The 23024-nt window shown below is 41.0% G+C and overlaps 1 protein-coding gene across 4 annotated transcripts in view; it reads right to left on the bottom strand.

The window, feature by feature from the left end:
• Window positions 1-23024, bottom strand: part of LOC140739240 (uncharacterized) — a 53883-nt gene that overhangs the window by 12611 nt on the left and 18248 nt on the right. For 2 of the 4 annotated variants that reach the window (XM_073067352.1, XM_073067351.1), the window contains 8 exons: window positions 20465-20806; window positions 18945-19214; window positions 15875-16216; window positions 15501-15761; window positions 11990-12091; window positions 4905-5003; window positions 3358-3432; window positions 1132-1185 (listed from right to left, as the gene is read on the bottom strand). In XM_073067352.1, coding sequence (XP_072923453.1) covers window positions 1132-1185; window positions 3358-3432; window positions 4905-5003; window positions 11990-12091; window positions 15501-15761; window positions 15875-16216; window positions 18945-19214; window positions 20465-20806 — 1545 coding nt within the window. The remainder of the gene's footprint in view (window positions 1-1131; window positions 1186-3357; window positions 3433-4904; window positions 5004-11989; window positions 12092-15500; window positions 15762-15874; window positions 16217-18944; window positions 19215-20464; window positions 20807-23024) is intronic. The other 2 variants (XM_073067354.1, XM_073067353.1) reach the window with 2 other exon arrangements.

Raw genomic sequence — 23024 nt, 5'->3', positions numbered from 1 at the left:
CCTTTATGTTTTCATGTTATTTGTTTCAAGTTCTGCAAACTCAATAAAATTTCTAATAATTTGGGACCACATGTAGATTTTTTTTTCAAAATTCCATATAGTGTTCCTATTTGATATGTAAATGAATGCATTTATCAAAACAAACATTGAACTAAAGAGCTTTGTAATCACCTGTGTACGCAAACAATGCCTTGGTGTAACATTTTATCTGAAAAGCAGCACTTTTGGCCATTATTATAGTTTCCTGTGTTTTAAAAGTCTTACAGTACTGGTGTCAAATTCGTTGTTGTGATAGGCCTAGTGTGGTGGTGTAGCGGGTAGTGCTTGTTGCTCTCACTTCAGGCTTACATCACTGGCTAGCAGTTTCACAAAAAAGTGAGCTGAATGTGTAAGTCTCTGCTGCCAGTACATAACCTCTCCAGCAGCAAGCCTCATGTAATGCCCCCTTGTTAATGACATATGAAATTGAACTTACTTGGACTCAGGCTGAAATACAGAGAATGGGGAGGAGGTCTGGCCCCTGCAGATGTAGCATATAAGCCCACCTGTGTGGACACACCCTGGTGCTCATGAACCAGATCCCAGCTATGAGTAAATAGCCCCACTGCCTTGTGGGCAGCCTCAGAAAAGACATAGGCTATGAAAGTAAACCTAGACAGGCAAATCTAGACTGGAGCCCCTAAGGCAGCTGGATGTCATTGAACATCTTTCTGGCAGCTCTTGCAACAAAGTTGATGCCAAACATATTGCTTCATATGCTTTCCTTTGGACTACACTGGTAAAGCCAAGAGAGGGATCTTGATAACCAGGCATCTCAGGATCTTCATACCTTCCACCCAAGCCCGGAATGATGATGATCCTCACCCATTGTCCTTTGAGACAGGTGGATACCAGTCAACCAATATTCTTAAAACGATTAAACCACTGATCTGACTCAGAGATGCATGTGAAACTGATTGTGCCTCTGCTGCTAATTTCCTGATAAGGTACATAGTGAGGAACTTTACACCACCATCTTCTGAGCTGTTCAAAGGAGACTAACAGCAATGAATTTTATTACCCGGCACTAACTGCCTGAAAAGATAAAGCAAAAGTGAAAAAGAAAATTGAAGAAAAATTGTTTTTCATTACCTGATGATTCATTTTTAAAGTATATATCCTCATAATGAATAGCTTCCTTTGTGTCTGCAGAGACAAGTAACATAAAACTTACATAATGCATACATTGGACTTAAAAATGGAAATGTTAAATGTCAGACAAACAAACAGTATTCATGCTTTTAAAAATAGAAAAATAAAAAAATCAAATAAATAGTTAATCTGTAGTTGTCTTAACAGTTTAGGGAAGAGTTTTCACCTGTCCACTCCTTTGGTTTCCCTCAATCAATACAATCATAGCATTAATTTGAACATTAATTTTACTGTGTTCCATTCTGGTCACCTCACTACGGAAGGGATGTGGATACTATAGGGAGAGTGCAGAGGAGATTTACAAGCATGTTGGAGGGCCTGTAATGTGCTATAAATTTCTATGTTATACGTTCTTTAGGAAGGTCTCATCTGAAAGGAGACACTTTTCCAAATTTAGTTCTCCAAATGTTTTGTTAATAGAAAGAACACAATGAAGGCCAAAGTGGGCCTTGAACCCAGATTTCTCTTTTCAAAATTATACTAACTTAGAATAAAAAAAATCCTATTAATCACATTTTCTTTTCCAATATATTTCTCTTTACTTCCATCTCTGCAATGTGTCATTATGTTGTATTTCTACAAATACCAAGAGTTTTCTGGCTTGCAAACTAATGTGCTTTATTCCTTCAGCCTGAATAGTGATGGGAAGCTAAATGATTATGTGAAGTCACAAAATCAAGTGTGCTCCTGACATCCACGTTTACTTCATCAGGTATACTTTATTCATTTTCACATCTACAAATGACTGGAGAATGTGAAATATCAAGATTGTGAAGTATCAAGGATTTTTTACTGTTGCAGCAGAGTAGCAGCAGTCTGACAATGTAGAGTAAAACAAACATGGAATAAATTTACAACAATCTGACCTTGGGAGAGTAGAGGAACATCTGAAAGGCCATCTAATTCAGGCCTTTGGTGCAGGTGAATGAACTGTCATGACAGAGGAAGTTTGCAGGAAGTTTCAAGAAACTTCAGAATAGAATTATCAGTGTTGACATTTAGCTGTCAATTATAAAGGTAATCTTTTATTGTTTGGTAAGAAAAAATATGGGATGGATTAAAAAATAATCAAACTTAAGCAAAGGAGTCCAGGAACTAAATAAGTAACTCACTAAAGGTAGGGTCACAACCTAATAAGGACAATGAATATATTGTTGAGAGGAAGTGAACTTTCACCAAATGTTAGTTTGACCACATTGAGGCATTGTACTAGAAAAGCAAATGGAGAAAGTACAACATTTCATAAGGATGATTTCAGAAATATGGGGTGATATTTTTTAATAAATGATGCAAATACTGGAATGTGTAAAGTGAGCAATAAGTAGTGAGAGGCCAATAAAGATTTCTAACATTCTGTGAGGTTTGCTTGAATAATGTACTTCTGAAAAAAAATCAAAACTCAGGACCATCATTATAACATACGATCATACAGCTTTACAAAATCAAACATTACCGAAGATTGTTCAGATTTCTGATAAATATATAGGGCTTCCAGTATGAAACATGAAATTACCTACAAAAACTTTAGGTCTGTGAAATATGGCAGTGTCTTTATTTAAAGAATGCTGAGATACATCCTAGGAAGACCTGGGACACATCATCTGTTATGTAACCTAGGGTCATCGGGTGTTTCAGGTCTTTCAACATCAGACACTCTCACCCAGGCAACCTGGCCAGGGTAGATCAGGCCGTGGCTTGATTCCTAGCAGCATTAGTCCACGAGTTACACCTCTTGATCCAGAGCAATCTTGAGGCTTCTTCAGCAGCCTCTGTTATAGTCTTGATAGCTCTTTGCAACCCCTGTAATGCCAAGGGGAGAGTAGATTCTACACAGTGAACAGCCAGCAAAACCTCAACACTCCACCTCTATAAGCTTGTATTGTGTGCTCCACCATGTCTTTGGCACTGTTCTACCTGCTGTTGCTGGTGTGTGACTTTCTTACACTCAAATTCATCCTCAATCCGTTCTTCCTGAGGAACTGTCAGTTCTATCATGACAACCTACTTTGAAGTTTCTGACAGAATGCCTCCAGAATGATGATGCATGAAGTCCAGGAACTTTAATCACTTGCCAAGAACAATTTTTTTGCCAGTCAGAAACAGTAACGTGCAAGCAAAAAAAAAAAACTTGCATTGAGAGGTGTATAACTGGGTTCATCCCCTTACCTTCTTGCTTTGACTGGTTATGAACAGACATATATTCAGCAACATGACTGGTCTCAGTTACAGGTGTCAGATCTCCTGGAAAATATACATATTTTTCTAATTCAGATTAACTTTAAAACATTTTTCCCAGATATATATACACAAAAAGTACTCAATTGCTATAGAGAGCAATAAGAATGAGTAGGAATGTGTACCGCCCATCAGAGAAAACTATCCTATGTAAAAGCAATACTCATTGTAGAGAGAATCTATAACTTCATCTCTGAAGATAATTTGTGAAATACATTCAATGGCCACTTTATTCGGTATCTCCAGTACCTAATAAAATGGCCACTGAGTGTATGTTCATGGTCTTCTGCAGCTGTCGCCCATCCATTTCAAGGTTTAATGTGTTGTTTATTCAGAGATGCTCTTCTGCACACCACCACTGTAATGTATGGTTATTTGAGTTACTGTTACCTTTCTGTTAGCTTGAACCACTGTGACCATTCTCTTCTGACCTCTCTCATTAACAAGGCATTTTCAGAACTGGGTGTTCTTTGTTTTTCACAATGGGTGTGTGTGAAAATCCCAGTAGTTTCTAAGATACACAAACCACCCCATCTGGCACCAACAATCATTCCACAGTCAAACTTACTTAGATCGCATTTCTTTCCCATTCCGATGTTTGGATTGAACAACAATTGAATCTCTTGATCATGCCTGCATGCTTTTATGCATTGAGTTTCTGACACATGATTGGCTGATTAGATATTTTCGTTAATGAGCAGGTATGTAGGTATACCTAATAAAGTACACTGGGTGTATGTCAGATTAATTTAATGACAGAAAGATGATTTCACAAGAAATGCAGGATCACTCCTGGAAGTAAACGATTATCCAGTCAGTATGGCATCGTTATTTTCAGGATTCATCAAGGTGCAAGTTAATCATCATTTAAGATTTAATTTCATGCAAGTGATTGTTGCATGCTATGTTTTCCCAGTGTTTACAGGGGATGAAGAATAAAATTAGAATATGATACATTGTCTTGCATGTAAAATTTGACAATTATTGGTATCCAGATCACATCATTAATTAATAATGTACTCAACTGTAAATATTCCAGATCATTTCCACTGCTTTGAATGAATGAGCTTCATTGGGTTTTGGGTGGCTGATTGTAGCAACTTGAACAATTGTTCAGGATCTTTATAGAGAAAATGTATTATGTATAATCCGTAAATCATAAATATGAGAAAGTCTGCAGATGCTGGAAGAAGTTGTCTGTCTATTCATTTCCATAGCTGCTGCCTGGACATGCTGAGCTGTTCCAGCACTTTATGTGTGTCTTGTGTATGTGTGAGACAAAGCAACAAGTGAGACTGTGAAGAATTATCAAATTCTCTCAAGTCCTCTGAGGTTTTGACTGAAGCTAAATAAATACACAGCTTGTGCCATGAAGAGTTCCTAATCTGAAAATGGCAAAAGTGACTGAACCATTGTCAATAGCATTAGAACACTTGGTGAGTAAAAGCCCAGTTTTGGTTTAAATGTTTTCATATTACCTTGCATTTGCTGGATTTCAACAGCATTTGAGTAAAGATGAGATGTTTCTTCTTTATTTCCACCTGTTTGCAGAGGCTTTTGATTTTGATTTCCTGAATCTGTTTACATAGATGACACCGATTAAAATGCATTCATTTTTTCTTATGATTTCCTTGTATTCCCCCTAAACAAACTCTATAAAACACTTGATTTGCTGCAATGCTTCATTATATGAAATATATTATAATAACATATAATGAAACTGGATGCAGATATGAAGATACAGTACAATGCAGTTTGTTTCCAAGCGTTTTGGCATCAGGACCTCTTCTATATCATGGGCACATGATAAGGTCTCGTCATCCATATAATACAGAGGGAGAGCTCTGTTGTCAGTTTGTTGTTACGAAGGACGAACAGCTCTGATGGGCAGAAGGGTGCAAAGTTGCCCATGTCCCCCTCCCCTGGGAGAATTATAAACCATTACTGTTGTCAGGCTGTTAATGAGAGAGAAAGAGATGGAACAAAGCATACTGGGACTGGAACATTTACTTCAGACAAGGGTGAGATAACACCGGGGCAGAGAGACCATATTATGACTCCTGTAAGACTCACGGCTCTGGAGAGGGCTGTTTACTTGGTATTATTCAGTTCATTAAAATTCCTCAGTGGACAGCCGAAGTGGGCTGGTTTGATGGACTAAGCCATTCAAAGCTGATTGACACCTGAGACCCCGTGAGTAGGGATAAAAGTGAGGTCTGGGGAGACACACCAGGAGACACACCAAGAGACACACTAGTGAGCACTGTTTAAGGATTGGAGCCCACGAGAAAAGTGTGGGGCATTGGAGACCGAACGAAGGATCAGTCAATTTTAACTCACAGTGTTTATAGCGAGGCCGGTGGGGGCTTGTGTGTGTGTCCACCCTTGCCTGGGTGACGAATCCACCATGGAAGAATGGTCAAGCTAAAGGACAGAGGGGTCATACCTGAATGGCCACAACAACACATCGACGGATCAAGAAAGTAAAGGAAGGTTTGAATGACTGTAGCTGTCACTGTTTGCTAGCCCTTTCTCTTTCTCTCTCTCTCTCTCTCTCTCTCTCTCTCTCTCTCTTTCTCTCTCTCTCTCTCTCTCTCTCTCTCTCTCTCTCTCTCTCTCTCTCTCTCTCTCTCTCTCTCTCTCTCCCCCTCCAACGGTTACAACAAAAGAACCAACAACTACCTCAGCCTACATGAACTGAACTGAACTTTATACTTTCCCATGATAATTCCTTATCTCCTAGACAATGATAGAGCTTTTTTATTATTGATTATTATTATACCCACACTTTTAGGGTTAGTATTGCTAACGTGTATTATCTGTATATTTGCATTGTTGATATTGATTTGTATATTTTATTAATAAACACTGATTTGAAAATAGTACCAGACTCCAATGGAGACTTCTATCTTTGCTGGTAAGACACCCAGTTACGCGCTATGTAACAAATTGGGGGCTCGTCCGGGATTTTCTACCAAGTTGGAGAGCCGGTGAATCAGGCTATAAGTCCATTATTTGATCTGGTTGCGTAGGTAACCAGATGGGAAACCAGCAAAGATGGACATTGTCAAATTTGTAAAAGACCTGACTGCAGGGGCATTAGAGGTTGCCAGGAAGGCTGAATTGATGAATATTGCAAAACGATTAAATCTCACAGAGGTGAAGTCGTCAATGAAAAAGTGGGAGATACAGAGGGCCATAGCCCAGTATTATATATCCAAGCATGTGTTCACACCTGATGCATTGGATCTGTTCCCTGAAAATAAACCAGTTGTTGGGGTGGTTCAGTTAGACTTGGAAAAGTAAAGGTTGGACACGGAGCAGAAGAAAAAGGAGTATGAGCTCCAGCTAAAGGAGTTGGAGGTGAAAAGGGAGCGGGAAAGAGCTGCCTGGGAAAGAAAAGGCTAAAAGGGATAAGGAAAAAGCTGACTTATAGAATCAGAGGGAGCATGAACTTAGGTTAAAACAGCTGGAAGCAGGGGAGAAAGAGAAAGAGAGGCAACATGAGCTGGAAATAGAGAGGGTAAAGCAACAGGGAAAAGACCGAGAGGAAGCCTCAAGAGAGGAGAAATTTAATGTTAGTAGGGAGATTAGGTTAATACCTCTGATCGAGGAGACAGATGTTGATAGTTACTTCTTGCATTTTGAAAAGGTGGCAGTGAATCAGAAGTGGCCCAGAGATCAGTGGGTGGCGTTGTTACAAAGTGCATTAAAAAGTAAGGCTCAACGGGCATATGCGGCGTTGTCCGAGGGAGAGTCTGAGGATTATGAGGAAATAAAGCAGGCTATCCTTTGGGTCTACGAGTTGGTACCTGAGGCATATAGACAAAAGTTCAGAGATTTAAAGAAACTGTGGAATCAGACGTATGCAGAGTTTGCCTATGAAAAGGGTGTGCTCTTGGATCACTGGTGTGCTGCAGAAAAGGTGGAGGAGGATTTCCATTGTTTCAGAGAGTTAATTCTGATTGAGGAATTTAAAGGTTGTGTTTCGGATAATATCAGGATGTATCTAAATGAGAAGACGATTAAGTCTATATCGGAATTTGCCAGGTTCGCAGATGAATATGCCCTAACCCACAAGACAAAGTTTTCCTCAAATAAGAGTTACCAGAAAGGCAGTAGGGATGGTAGAGAAAGCCCACCGGCTAAAGTAGAGAGTAGGTCGGGAGCTAGTGGAAAAGGTGAGGAGGAGGACAAGCAGGCTGGCAGGAAGGTTCCTGGCTTGACCTGTTATAATTGTGGAAAGGTTGGTCATATTGTATCTAAGTGCTTTGCTCTGAAGAAGGAGACAGGAAAAGGGAAAACAGCAGTCCCTACAGGGTGTATTGAGTCGATTAGCAAATCGACGAGGAAGGCAAATGTAGATAGAGTACGAGAGGGATGTGAGAAATTTATTTCAGAAGGGACGGTGTCTGTGAAAGAAGGAGAGACCCCAGTTTCAGTGAGAATCTGGAGAGATACTGGGGCTGATCAGTCATTGATCCTAAGTAAGGTGCTAGATTTTAGTCCTGAGACTGGAGAGGTAGTTTTAGGTCTGATTTTGGTCCTGAGACTGGAGAGGTATAGGAAAAGGGACAGAAGCTGTGCCTTTGCATGGGATCATTTTAAAATGTGACCTGGTATCTGGACCATTTGAAGTAGGGGTGCAGTCAGAATTACTGAGAGACGGCGTGGACATCCTTCTTGGTAATGATTTAGAAGGTGGTGACGTGCGTTCAGCAGAGAAATTAACGAGCAAGCCTGTGAGTGCTGAGGACCCGCCCCTGGATTCTAAGATCTACCCTGCATGCGCAAGAAAGGCGGACAAGAAAGAGGACAGTTTAAATGAGTCCAGTGTTGATTTGGCTGAGAAGTTTTTACTGACCCTGTACCAAGAGGGGTTAGGGGATGGTGAAGCGGAGAATATTGAGGTGAAAGAGAGTAAAGGAGAGGAGATAGACCTACCCTTAGCCAGGAGGGACTTTATAGAGGCACAGAGTAAAGATGAGAAACAGATAAGGCAGTTAGAACGTCCAGGGTTGGACATGGATGATCTGTCTGGCTTGACAAAGCAGTTTGAAGAAGTTGAAACATTTAAATGTGTTCCCAATAATGATATAAGGGCAGTCCTAGATGAAAACGATGCCATTACCTTGAAGGAGTCTGCTGGGTTAGCAGATGAAGTTGTTTTAACCCGCAGGGTTGAGTTTACTCCAGATGGGAGTTGCCCAGAGAGTAACTGGGAGGATCAGGGGAACTTAGAATTTGAAAAAGGGACTGGTATGGAAAGCCTGGAAGAGGTAGATGTCCCGTTTGAGTGTGTTCAAGATGTGGATGCACATGATACTGAACCTAGTATTGAAACTCAGGAAACGTCTGGGGTATCTGATTTAGTTGAAAAGAAATGCAGTCCTTTTGGGTCAGATGGACATGGTTCAGTGAAGAAAGGGCTAACCTTGGTACCAGTGGAGAGTGAGAATTCTCAGTTGTTTGTGTTAGAAGGTGTGTTAAAAGTTAGTGAGGAGATGAAAGGTGGTGATGTGAATATTATTGAAGGAGAAGGGAAAGGTGTTGTTCCTAAATTGAATAAAGAAAATTTAAAGTCTGAATTGGTTTTAGAAGCAGTAACCAGGTTGAAGGAACGATGGCTTGTTAACGAGGTGCCTGTGAAGCAATTACGGTTTGTTTTGGAATGTAAAGATAAACAACTTGCTGATGTTATTCAAGGGTGTGATTTGGAGGGACAGAAACAAAAATGTTGTTTTGACAAAGAGGGATCACTTGTAGATGTTAAACTGAAAACTAATAGAATAAAGGGTCCTGAAGATAAAATTAATGACTTGCTCAAAAATAAAGAATTGTGTGGAAGTTCAGAAAATGGGCTAAGTTTGGAAAACATTGGTGATAAGATAACTCCTATGAAAGGAGTATGCAAAGGCCTATTCCACACTGGTGAGCAAGCTAACCACATGAGAGATAAATGGAAAAGGGACAAAGGTTGACAAGTGACACAGGATCTGGTTTTGAGGGATTTTGACAAAGCATGTGAAAGATAAAAACATATGGAAGATTAACTGTTAAGTTTAAAAGTAAAATAAAGATTAGTATTTGCACAAACTTTTGTAATGTACTACAGTATAATCACACATGTATTAGTTCACATTTTGTAATATACACTTAAGCTAAGATCACAACCCTTGGTATTTGTTGGCTAACAGGGAAACGGGAAAAAAAAATAGGTGGTTATTAAATTGGAGTCTGATGCTACAGGAATTTATTAAGATATGAAGATGTTAAGATACAATATATTAAAGGAAGTGATAATGTAATCACTGACTGTTTATCTAGATGCTAAGTGAAGGTATATCTGTATTGCTTTATAGTTAAGAACACTTCTGTATTTTTTTTTGCTAAACTCTGTAATCCTGTAAAACACTGTACTAGTTTCCCCTTTGGTGAAAATTCCTAGAAGGATGGGGGTGTTACGAAGGATGAACAGCTCTGATGGGCAGAAGGGTGCAAGGTCCCCCTCCCCTGGGAGAATTACAAACCATTACTGTTGTCAGGCTGTTAATGAGAGAGAAAGAGATGGAACAAAACATACTGGGACTGGAACATTTACTTCAGACAAGGGCGAGATAACACCGGGGCAGAGAGACCATATTATGACTCCTGTAAGACTCACGGCTCTGGAGAGGGCTGTTTACTTGGTATTATTCTGTTCATTAAAATTCCTCAGTGGACAGCCGAAGTGGGCTGGTTTGATGGACTAAGCCATTCAAAATTGATTGATACCTGAGACCCCGTGAGTAGGGATAAAAGTGAGGTCTGGGGAGACATACCAGGAGACACACCAAGAGACACACTAGTGAGCACTGTTTAAGGATTGGAACCCACGAGAAAAGTGTGGGGCATTGGAGACCGAACAAAGGATTGGTCAATTTTAACTCACAGTGTTTATAGCGAGGCCGGTGGGGGCTTGTGTGTGTGTCCACCCTTGCCTGGGTGACGAGTCCACCATGGAAGAACGGTCTAGCTAAAGGACAGAGGGGTCATACCTGAATGGCCATAACAACACATCGACGGATCAAGAAAGTAAAGGAAGGTTTGAATGACTGTAGCTGTCACTGTTTGCTTGCCCTTTCTCTCTCTCTCTCTCTCCCTCTCTCCCCCTCCAACGGTTACAACAAAAGAACCAACAACTACCTCAGCCTACATGAACTGAACTGAACTGAACTTTATACTTTCCCATGATAATTCCTTAACCCCTAGACAATGATAGAGCTTGTTTATTATAGATTATTATTATACCCACACTTTTAGGTTTAGTACTTCTAATGTGTATTATCTGTATATTTGCATTGTTGATATTGATTTGTATATTTTATTAATAAACACTGTTTTGAAAATAGTACCAGACTCCAACGGATACTTCTAGCTTTGCTGGTAAGACACCCAGTTATGAGGTACGTAACATTGTGAACACTGAAATAAATAGTCAAATGCATACTATAACCACAACTTACAACCCTATCAACGTAAGTAGCCATAGCAAGAACAGTCACTTAACCACTTGAACTTGTTGTGCCAGTAAGTTTAATCGTGATTGAGTAACACCACATCACACTCTCCCTACACCCTTTAACTCCACTATAATTCAGACAAATGTCAATTTCTGCCTTCAATGATCATCCACATTGCTCTAGAATTAGAGAATTACAAAGCATCAGGAGCTCACAGAAGAAATTCCATTTTAAAAGAACAATCCCTTGTTCTGAACCATTTCCCCACACTCCATTTCTGAATATCTGCACACGGGACATTTTACCATAAATTCTAAAGCCCTTCATTACAGAAATCAATGTTATCCATATATCCTTCCTTATGTATGCAAACCAAGACTATCACAAACACTTCAGGTATGATTTCAGCATGCCCTATAAAGTTGCATAAAAACTTCTTAACTGTTATTCTCCATAGATATTCTATCACCCTTCCTAATTATCTGTTGTAGCTGCATGCAACTTCTTTGTATTTCACACTATAGGGCACGTATATCCTTTTTTTCTCACAAAATTTATTAGTATCACACATATCAATAATAAGTTGTTTTTTTCATTCTCTACTCAAAGTCTCTGTTTTCCTATATTATGCTCCATACGTCAATTACCTTGATCCCTGAGGAATGTTGTTTTGTTTAGCTGTATACATGTGTATGGTTGAATGAGAGTAAGCTTGAACTTAAACATCATTGCCCATCACCAGCATCAAATTATCAGCAAATTGACCATTCATTGTATATACTATTGTCCAAACTTTGAGTGGAAGTGATTGCTCTAACTATTGGTAGAACTGCAACTACCTTATTTCTCACCACAATTGAATACTAAACCCTTCTAAACCCTTACCAGAACCCTCCCTACCAATGCTAAGTTTTAAAGCAAAATCAATTACTGAAAGAATCAGGCAATGGCATGCACTCAATATTTAACAGATTGCATGTAAATGCATCTAAGATAAAATCCTCAATAGTAATTTTGTTTTGGATTTGTGATTTAATTTAGATTTCTGTCATGCCTCTCACCTTTTCTCTTGTACTTCTTGAAACACAACACCAGTCCCAGGATAATAATGAGCAGAAGAACCAGACTTCCAATAATAGCAATTTTATTAGTGTTGTTATCTGCTAGAAGAGTAAGCACAAATTTCACCTTCAGATTATGCATGTACAGTAATTAATCACTATTTAAAAGGTCTCTGAAAAACCAAATGCTTTTGCATTAGATTCCTAATCCAAATTAATCAATAAAGAAGACTGGAGTATTACAAATGACCCTTCTGACTAAGATAGAGCAAAAGAACCACACAGGGATTTCATTTGTGGTATCAACTCAGAGATTCCATCTGGTAGATATGTACAGTTGGCTGATCAATAAAGGATCTGATTCAGCTTTACCTTTTGATGTATAACAGCCATAAGTTCAGTGGAGTTTTTACTGTACCAAATAAATTGGTCACTGAGAGTATGCTTGTGATCTTCTGCTGCTGTAGCCCATCTGCTTGAAAGTTCAAGTTGTTATGCGTTTGAGGTGCTCTTCTGCACACCACTGCTGTAATGTGTGGTTATTTGAGTTATTTTGCCTTCCTGTCAGCTTGAACAAGTCTGCCCATTCTCTTCTGACTTATCTCATTAACAAGGCATTTTCAGAACTGATTCCCACTGGATTTTTTCCTCTCTCACACAATTCTCTGTAAACTCTAGAGACCGTTGTGTGTGAATATCACAGATCAGCTGCTTCTGAAATACTAAAACTACTCCATCTGCCACTAACAATTAATCCATGATCAAAGTCACTTAGATTACATTTCTTCCCCATTCAGATGTTTGATCTCAACAACAAATGAACACTTGGCCTTATAAAAGTTTATATACATAGAATTCCTGCTATAGGATGGGCTAATTATATATTTGCGTTAAGGAGCAGGTGTATATAATAAAAGGACTCTGAGTGTATATTACTCATTGTCTAGACCAGGGGCTCCCAACATAGGGTCCATGGACCCCTCTGTTAATGGTAGGGGTCAATGTCATAAAAAAATGTTGGGAACACCTGTTCTAGACTGACACTGAAATAATTACTATTTCAGAAGAACACTAAACAATGTAAGGAAGATATTGCCTTTGTGTAACATTATGTATTTCATGGGCTGATATAAAATTTGCTACACAGGAGGGCATTGAGCCATTGTGCTTGTGCTTGTTTGAAAAATTTACCTACTTCACACACATTCCATCACTTGACCACATCGTAAAGATGCACAGATCTAATTTTTAAAAATATATTTTGCAGAACGTGGTGTCATTGCAAGGCCAACATTCATTGTTCCTTGCTTGTTATCCATGACAAAGTGGTGGGAGTACTCACACTGACATTCTGGTGAAGTACTCCCACGGTGCTGTTGGGTGGGGAGGTCCAGGTTTTGGATCTTATAATTAATAAGCATTAAAAGATACATTTCAAAATCAGGACAACATGCAACTTAGAGGGAAACATACTGGTGGAGCTGCTCCCATGCACCCTTGTCATTCCTAGTGATACAGATGTAGGTGCAGTGATCTGGCTGAATAAATGAAAGGGGGAAAAAAAGCTTATCATCGAAATGGTAAAAAATAGTAGAGCCTTGAGATCCAGAGGAATCTGGAGATCCTAAGACATGAAGTACTGCCAGGGCATATAAATGGGGAAGTTAACATGTTTCATTTACTGCAAAGACAGTTGTACACAAAAGTAGGCTCTCGTACTTTAATGATACTTATACTTCAATGATATTGAGTAGTGGTATGGTAGCATAGTGGTTAGCTCAATGCTTTACAGTACAGGTGACCCAAGTTGAATTCCCACTGCTGCCTCTAAGGAGCTTGTACCCTCTCCCTGTGACCATGTGGGTTTCCCTCCCACAGTCCAAAGACCTATCGGTTGGTGGGCTAATTGGTCATTGTAAATTATCCTGTGGTTAATTAAGGATGAACTTGGGATTGCTAGTCAGCATGGCTTAAAGGGATGGAAGGGTTGAATCTGCACTATATCCCAATAAATAAATAAATAAATAAATACATACATACATACATACATACATAGAAGTACTTATGACACCATATCTGGAGTATTGTGAGGACTATTGATCTCATTGACTTTGATCTGGCTGATATCTGGATACTGAATTTGCACCAATGAGGGAAAACTGGGTAGGTTAGACATGTATCTGCTAGAGTTTTGAAGATAGGTTGTGTCACACATACACAAACCTGGTTTCAATACCAACCAGAGTACTGCGCAAGTCTTAGGCACATATATACAGCTGAAGTGTCCAAGACTTTGGCAGAATGTAGTAATTTTATATATTGCACTGTACTGCTGCTGCAAAAAATAACATATTTCATGACAAATGTGAGTAAAGATTAATCAGATTCTGATACAGTTTTCTATTGTGGACTGAGAGTGGGAAGGAGCAGGGAGAGAGAAATCATTTTTGGGAAAAGGAACAGGGAGAGGGGAAGGAGCATGAAGCAACAGAAAAACATTGCATAATGATCAAAAAACCAATTGTTAGGAAGCAAATGCCCTTGCCTGGTGTCTCATGCACCCACACCTTCCCCCACCTCAGCACCCCTCTGTCACATGACCCACATCTCTGCTGCGGCACCCAACCAAAACCATTCCCAAAATCCTTTGCTCCACACCAGGTTTACAAACTCGCTCTCCTCTCACATTGACAAGTACAGTACTGTGCAAAGGTCTGAGGCATCCGAGCTGTATGTGCCTAAGATTTTTGCTCAGTACTGTAATTCTAAGCTCATATCCATGGGATTCTCTCACATGGCATGGAAATAAAAAGATCACTGAGGAGTATTGATCTCATTAACTTTGACGGGGCTGATATCTGGATACCTAGTATGCATCAATGAGGAAGGACTGGGTAGGTTAGACATGTATCCACTAGAGTTTAGAAGATAGGGTGGTGATGAATTGATGACATAGGACATGCAGAACGACACAGATGAAGAAGTGAGTAATTTATTTGGAGTCAATACAATATGTTATGTTTTCGCAGAACACATAGGGTTTGAATTAATGGAATTTTCTGGGATGTCTGGAAGATTATGGAACTTATTGAAACAGACCTATGGGAGAATATAACAGTGATAATAAAACTGATTCTGATTCTGAATCGTTATCTTGGATTGGTTAAGAGATGTTCCACATCTCTCACAACAGGAAGGAAGTCATTTAATCCCATGAATGTGTGGTAGCTCTCAGAGCAATCCCATTCCCCACTTATTCCCCAGTACCCAATCCTACCTCACCTGCCCACAAGCATGTCCTGATAATACTCCCAACAGTCATCAATAAAAATTGTCACTTCCAGAGGCAAATCAGCCTGATGTCTCACATACCATTGTGATGCCGAAAGCCCTCACAGTCACAGGGAGAGCTATAGGATTGATCCACAGCATGGAACTAAAATGTCACTGCTGCAGAAAGAATGCAGCCTCATTGTGAAATTCAGTACACGGAAAAACTTGAGATGCTTACCTCTGAATTCCAGATTATATGGTACTGAAAGTTGGAGTGTTTTCTGATCAAAAACACCACATGTCCATTTCCCTCTGCCTCTGTCAGCTTTCTGTATGACCAGACTCAGTGATTTCTCTTCCCCACTCAGTGTCTTTTCTCCAACAGTTTCACCGTCTCCATTGATCCAAACCAGTCTAGTTGATGCAGGGACGTCAGACACAGAGCAGTTCAGGGTAACGGTGACTCCCTCAGTCACTGTATCAGATGGTTCAGCTGTGACTGTGGAAACAAGAAAAACATTACTGGTCTCTTTAAAAACAGGACCGACATTTTGCACAAAAGAAAAATGCAGTGATTTTGGGAAATCTGTTATCACACATTCTGTCTCCTACCTTTAACTGTGCTTAGTCTGATAGTCATAAATGTAATAGTTTCCAGAGTACAGGTGTATTCTCCTGCATCTTCAAACACCACAGGAAAAACCCTCATACTGAAATTCCAGCCGTTAAAAGGTGTCTTTGTGAGCATCAGTCGATTCACAAAGTGACTCTCACTGACATTCATGGGCTGAGATTTAAATGCTGTTGCAATTGTTTTCCTTGAACTTTGATGAAGATGTGACAGCCAAGTCCAGGCAGCATTGTTGTAATGTTCAGTACTGCTGTAACACATGAGGTGAAATTCACTGTGATCCATAACTGAGCGATACAGTGTGTAATGTTTATTATATGGACCTGCATGAAAGAGAGGAGAACTCATTAAAATGTTATAATGCCATTCGGGAGCGAGTGATGAGAAGCTGCCATCAAACCATCAGACATAGGAGCAATGTTAGGCCATTCAGCCCATCGAGTCTGCTCTGTTATTACAGCATGGCTGATTTATTATCCATCTCAACTCCATTCTTCTGCCTTCTCCTGTTAACCTTGGATGCCCTGACTAACTGTGAACCCATCAGTCACCACTTTAAATTAACTTTACAGATTCCTCACCCTCTGGCTAAGGATTCATCACACTCTTCATCTCTAAATGGATGACCTTCTATTCTGAGCTGTGCTCTCTGATATTAGACACTCCCACTATTAGAAACATCCTCTCTGCAACAACTTTGTTCAGCCCTTACAAACTTCAATAGTCTTCAATGAGACCTCCCTCATTGTTCTAAACTTCAGAGAGGAAAGGCCTCGAGCCATCAGGTATGCCTCATTCTTAACCCGTTCATTCCCAGAGTCATTCTCATGACATTCCTCTGGACCCTCTCCAAAGCCAGAACATCCTTTCTGAGATAAAAAGCACAAAGCTGCTCACCATTCTCCAAATCCAGTCTGAATAATGTCTTATAAAGCCTTGACATTCTTGCATTTATACTCCTTTCAAAATGATTACTAACATTACATTTATCTTCCTTACCACTTAATCAACCTGAAAGCTAACCTTTAGGGAATCCTGCATGAGGAATATTGAGCCCCCTTTTACTTATTATTTTTGAATTTTCTCCCTACTTAGAAAATAGCCCATTCTCCAAATTTGTTTAAGTCACATATTCAGCTGCAGTTTCTGAATGGACCTCACGTGCTTTCAACATCTCATTAGTCCACACATGGGATTTGATTCCTGCAGCAGCTGAGTCTGCCGCAAACTCTGGATTCACATCAAATATGATAAAGCCTTGGTGGGAAGGGTCACTGAAAGAGAGAATGGTTTGCTGTTCAGTGTTGCTGTGTGAACTGGGACCCAGTGCTGAGTGTGTGTAGGAAGTACTGGTGGATGTCATGTGGACTCCTCCTTCTCTGTAACACTTTGACATGAGTAACACTTTAATATCCACCACTGCAGCTGAACAATTACAGTACCTAATCGTGATTAAGATTGGTTTTAGTCGCAGGGTTGGAGAATGTAGTGCTGACATATTGAATGACCTGCTGGAATGAACTGTATAATCCCATCAAAACTACTGAAGTGAGAATGCTGTACTTGGACTACAGTTCGGTATTCAATACCATAATTCCCTCAAGACTTGACAAGAAGCTCAGAGATCTCGGCCTTCACTCTGCCTTGTGTAACTGGATCCAGGAGTTCCTGTCAGATCACCAGCAGGTGGTAAGAGTGGACTCTCTCACCTCTGCCACTCTGAGCCACAAAACGAGTGCCCCTCAAGGCTGTGTCCTAAGCCCCTTCCTTTACTCTCTGTATACCCATGACTGTATTACTGTTGATTAATCTGCTAATTAAATTTGCTGATGACACTACACTGAGTGGGTGTAATCTCAAATAATAACGAAGCAGCCTACAGAGAAGTCGTCACCCTGACACAGTGGTGTCAAGAAAATGACCTCTCCCTCAATGTCGCAGAAACAAAGGAGCTGGTTATGGACTATAGGAGGAATGGAGACAGGCTAACCCCTATTGATATCAATAGATCTGGGCTTGAGAGGGGGAATAGCTTTAAGTTCCTGGACATAAACATCAGTGAGGTTCTCACATGTTCTGTACAAACTGGCTGTTTGGTGAAAAACACATAACAGAAAATCCTAAGAACTTCCTACAGGGGCACAATTGAGAGCACCCTGACTGGCTGCATCACTGCCTGGTACAGGAACAGTACTTCCCACAATCGTAGGACTCTGCAGAGAGTGGTGTGGTCAGCCCAGCACATCTGTAGATGTGAACTTCCACCTATTGAGGACATTCACAAAAATAGGCATGTAAAAGGGCCTGAATGACTATTGAGGACTCACGTCACCCCAACCATCAACAGTTCAGGCTGCTACCATCCAGGAAATAGTACCACAGTATAAAAGCCAGAACCAACAGTCTCTGGGACAGCTTCTTCCAAAAGGCGATCGGAATGTCTAATTCATGCTGATACAATTCTATTTCAATGTTTTATTGACTGCTCTGTTGCATATACTATGTATTATAAATTACTATAAATTGCACATTGTACATTTAGACAGAAACGTAACGTAAAGACTTTAACTCGTCAAGTTCATGAAGGACATAATAAATAAAGTCAATTCAATTCAACTTGTAATGATGAAATTTGAAATTGTTCCCACCACAGATTTGCCTCTCTTGATCTATGTATTATTTTCCTCAATGTCCTCTCATTGCACGATCTCAGTCACAGGTTTAAATGTTGGGGAAGCAGATCCTTCGGTTCAACTCTTCCACACGGAACAAGTTTTTACACAAATGAGATGAGCTTAGATTGGCAAGGACCAGATGTGCTGAAGAGCCTGTTTCCATGATTTACGACTCCGTGGTTTTCAGACTGCCGATGTCTCCTCCTTCATACTGTTGATATCAGTGTTCTCTGGCCTGAATTCACTAATTTCCATGGTAAATACTGTGAGTATCCATAAAGACCTGGCCACGATCTCTTCCTGAGCTATTTTTAACAATCTCCTACCAGACAGATATATTCCAGCCCAATACCTACAGTGAGGTAACAGCACTTACCCTTGTCTACAGTAAAATCTGCTTTGCTTGTGAGAACAATGTTTCCGTTTTCCCGCACTTCACACTGATACAACTTCCCATCCTCCACTGTAACGTGTCGGAGCATCAGATAGACGGTGTTATTCAGCCGGATCTGATCAGTGTTTCTCCTGTTCTGCTGGGATGAGTCCACTGGTTTCCAGTGGAGACTGACGGTATCTGGGAGTCTGGAGATGGTACAGCTGAGGATGACGTCACTGCCCTTCAGAGGTGATTGTGGATTTGCTACAACTGTGAGAAATAAGACCATAAGACAAAATGACACAGGAGCAGAATTAGACCAAGTTGCCATTTGTATCTGCTCTGCCATTCTATCATAGCTGATTTATTTCCTTTTGTGAGGCCTTTTACCTCTCTTGTCCCTGTAACCTTTAACACCAACTAATCAAGAACCTATTACCCTTTAAATATATCCATTAACATGATCTGAATAGCCACCTGTGCCAATGAAATCCAAAGATGCTGCACACTCTGGCAAAATAAATTCCTCCTCAACTGTGTTCCACGGGACATTCTTGTAGTCTGAGGCTGGGCCCTCTGGTCCTATACTCTCCCACTATCAGAAACATCATCTGCATATCCAATCTATCTCAACCTTTCAATCTTTGGTGTGTATACTGAATGAGTGGAGTGAGTAGTAGCATGCCCTATGATTGGGTTCAAACTGACCTTAGGATGTGACTATGATCAACACTTGTGTCTTGCTGCAGGACAGTGAGAGGATTGAACACTTTACCCACCTCCTGAACCTGATGGAATGTCAGGGTTCAGTTTAGGGTCACACAGTTGGGCCACTATCTGTGGATGCCAACCATGAGGTGGTGCCCTGACACAGAGACTGGTTTTGCTGTCTCACATCTCCTGCGACCCTGAATCAATCTTGACCCATGGTGCTGTCCTGAAATGGCATCTTCTCCCTGAAATCCTGTGGCTTTCATTCAGGTGTCCTTCCCATATCCCAAACACAGGATGGTTGATTGTATGAGTAACGGACCAGTCCAGTCTGATTCTATCTTTGGATTACTGGCACACTTCATTAAGATCCCCCATTGTGTAAAATGATACAGTGTGCACAAAACAAACATCAAATTGGTGACAAGCTCAGAAATAGTTTAAATCTCTGAAGTCCCAAAATGCACCTTATCAGAGTTCCATTTACTGAGCTTTCATGAGGAACAGCTCTTTCGGACAGAATAGTTCTCCAAATGCCCGCCCGGACTTTCATTTCCTCCTGAAGATGATGTAATCAGACCATCAGAGGGTTTTTAAATTGCCCCCATACAAGGGCGAGTCACCTGTCAGTTTATATTGTTGAGTGGCACCTAAATGGACAGAACTTTCTCCATTTAGGAGAAATAAGTTGTGTAAATAAGCAGAGAATACAAATCTCACATGACCCCTATAAAACTTTCAGTACTGGAAAGTGAATTATTCATGAAGAAATTTTTTTTTCACACTTTTCAAATCTTTGTCCCATTTACCTTCGATCCCAAAAATTTCATATTGTTTCAAGGTTTCATAACTGGGCTCTCTTTGCACCAAGATAATAGATCCTGTAAATTTAAATGTGGGACGAGTAATTATCAGATCAACGGTACCAGCCGTATTGTCCATAGCTTGAAAGATGCCAGTGTATATGAAGTTTCTTTCCCAAAGTGGGGTCCACTCTCTGGATCCTTCTTTATAAAATGTCACAAGTCGCTGTATGCCTTGAATGTAACTTGGTTTCCAATCCCAGCCAACAGGGCCATTTCCAGGAATGTCTGGTCCAGTGAACACAATTTGATCTGTCTTATCAAAAATGTAAATATATTTTGGATTTTCTGTTTAAAAAAGAGAAACAATAAAAATGTTACAGCATGAAATTACAAATGCTTCATTCTACTTCACTTCATATTAGAGTTCCATTAATGCAGTGTTACTATTTTATCACTTGATCACAACATAGCCACTAATACAATTAAAATTGAAGCTGTCGGAGTGTTGGTGACGGAGTTCTGTGCTGTAGGATGGGTGGTGAGGGAACTCCACACTGTGGGATGGGTGTGAGGGAACTCCACACTGTGGGATGGGTGGTGAGGGAACTCCACACTGTGGGATGGGTGTGAGGGAACTCCACAATGTGGGATGGATGGTGAGGGAACTCCACACTGTGGGATGGGTGGGGAGGGAACTCCACACTGTGGGATGGGTGTGAGGGAACTCCACACTGTGGGATGGGTGGTGAAGGAACTCCACACTGTGGGATGGGAAATGAGGGAACTCCACACTGTGGGATGGGTGTGAGGGAACTCCACACTGTGGGATAGGTGGGGAGGGAACTCCACACTGTGGGATGGGTGTGAGGGAACTCCACACTGTGGGATGGGTGGGGAACGAACTCCATACTGTGGGATGGGTGGTGAGGGAACTCCACACTGTGGGATTGGAAGTGAGGGAACTCCACACTGTGGGATGGGTAGTGAGGGAACTCCACACTGTGGGATGGGTGTGAGGGAACTCCGCACTGTGGGATGGGTGGGGAACGAACTCCACACTGTGGGATGGGTGGTGAGGGAACTCCACACTGTGGGATTGGAAGTGAGGGAACTCCACACTGAGGGATGGGTAGTGAAAGAACTCCACACTGTGGAAGATGTGGTGAGGGAAATCAATGCTGTGGGAGAGGTGCTGAGGGAGTTCATACTGTGGGAGGTGGTGAGGGAACTGCACACAGTGGGATGGGTGTGAGGGAGCTCCACAATGTGGGATGGGTGTGAGGGAACTCAACACTGTGGGATGGGTGTGAGGGAGCTCCACACTGTGGGATGGGTGTGAGGGAACTCCACACTGTGGGATGGGTGGTGAGGGAACTCCACACTGTGGGATGGGAAATGAGGGAACTCCACACTGTGGGGTGGGTAGTGAAAGAACTCCACACTGTGGAAGATGTGGTGAGGGAAATCAATGCTGTGGGAGGGGTGCTGTGGGAGCTCCACACTGTGGGAGGTGGTGAGGGTAATCCACACGGTGGTTCGGGGAATGATGGAGCTTTGTTAAGCTCCCTTCCACACAGTTCATGCAATTGTTTCAGCACTATGAGGCAGTACAAGGAAAAGCAATAACAGAATGCAGAATAAAGTGTTACAGTAACAAAGAAAGTGTAGTATAGGCAAAGCCATGATGAGGTGGATTTTGAGGTCAAGAATCTATCTTATTGTACAAGAGATCCATTGAATTGTTATCAACAGCAGAACAGAAGCTTTCATTCAGCCTGGTGATAAATGCTTTCAGACTTTGGTATCTTCTGCCCAATGGCATTGGAGAGAAAAGTGAATGGTCAGGATGGAAGGAGTCTTTGATTATGTTGCCTGCTTTACCAAGGTAGCATCTATTACAAATACAAATGGGCAATTATACTGTATGTTCAATGTTGTCCTGACTACAGTCACATATCATTGAAAAAAAACAATTGACATTGAAAAGGGATGATACACAAAATTTACTTTGATTGCTCATCTACAGGGGTCAGTATTACCGTGGAGAGGAGGGTATGAGAAATTGGCAGTGGATATGCTGGCGACACGAGCTGTGTGATCTTGCTACTCAACTGAGTGTGCTGCTGGCATCGTCCACAAGGTGGAGAGCAATGGATCCTCAATGGAGGCGCTAGTGGCAGCAGGGACATGTCATGTGACGCTCTGCTTCAGTGGACAATGCAACCTATGGGACTTGACTCTTGGCTAAATTTGCTAGACCTCTGCTTGGTGCAGATTTCCTGTGCACCAAAGGAGTGCCTGTAGATCTATAGAACTGGTGGTCTGTGGACAGAAAGGACTTTGAGTTGTTAACCTGTACCCCCAGTAAGTTCTCCAAGACAATTCTGTCCTGAACATGCACAGAGAGGGCACAGTTTTAAGGTGCTTGGAAGTAGGTACTGAGGAGATGTCAGGGGTAAGTTTTTTTTTATGCAGAGAGTGGTGAGTGCGTGAAATGGGCTGCCAACAATGGTGGTGGAGGCAGATACGACATGGTCTTTTAAGAGACAACTGGATAGGTACA

The sequence above is a fragment of the Hemitrygon akajei genome, chromosome 15 (assembly GCF_048418815.1).
Source record: "Hemitrygon akajei chromosome 15, sHemAka1.3, whole genome shotgun sequence".
In the NCBI taxonomy this organism is placed as follows: domain Eukaryota; kingdom Metazoa; phylum Chordata; class Chondrichthyes; order Myliobatiformes; family Dasyatidae; genus Hemitrygon; species Hemitrygon akajei.
Note: the sequence above shows the minus strand (reverse complement) of the source record. Positions and strands in the feature narration are given on the sequence as shown.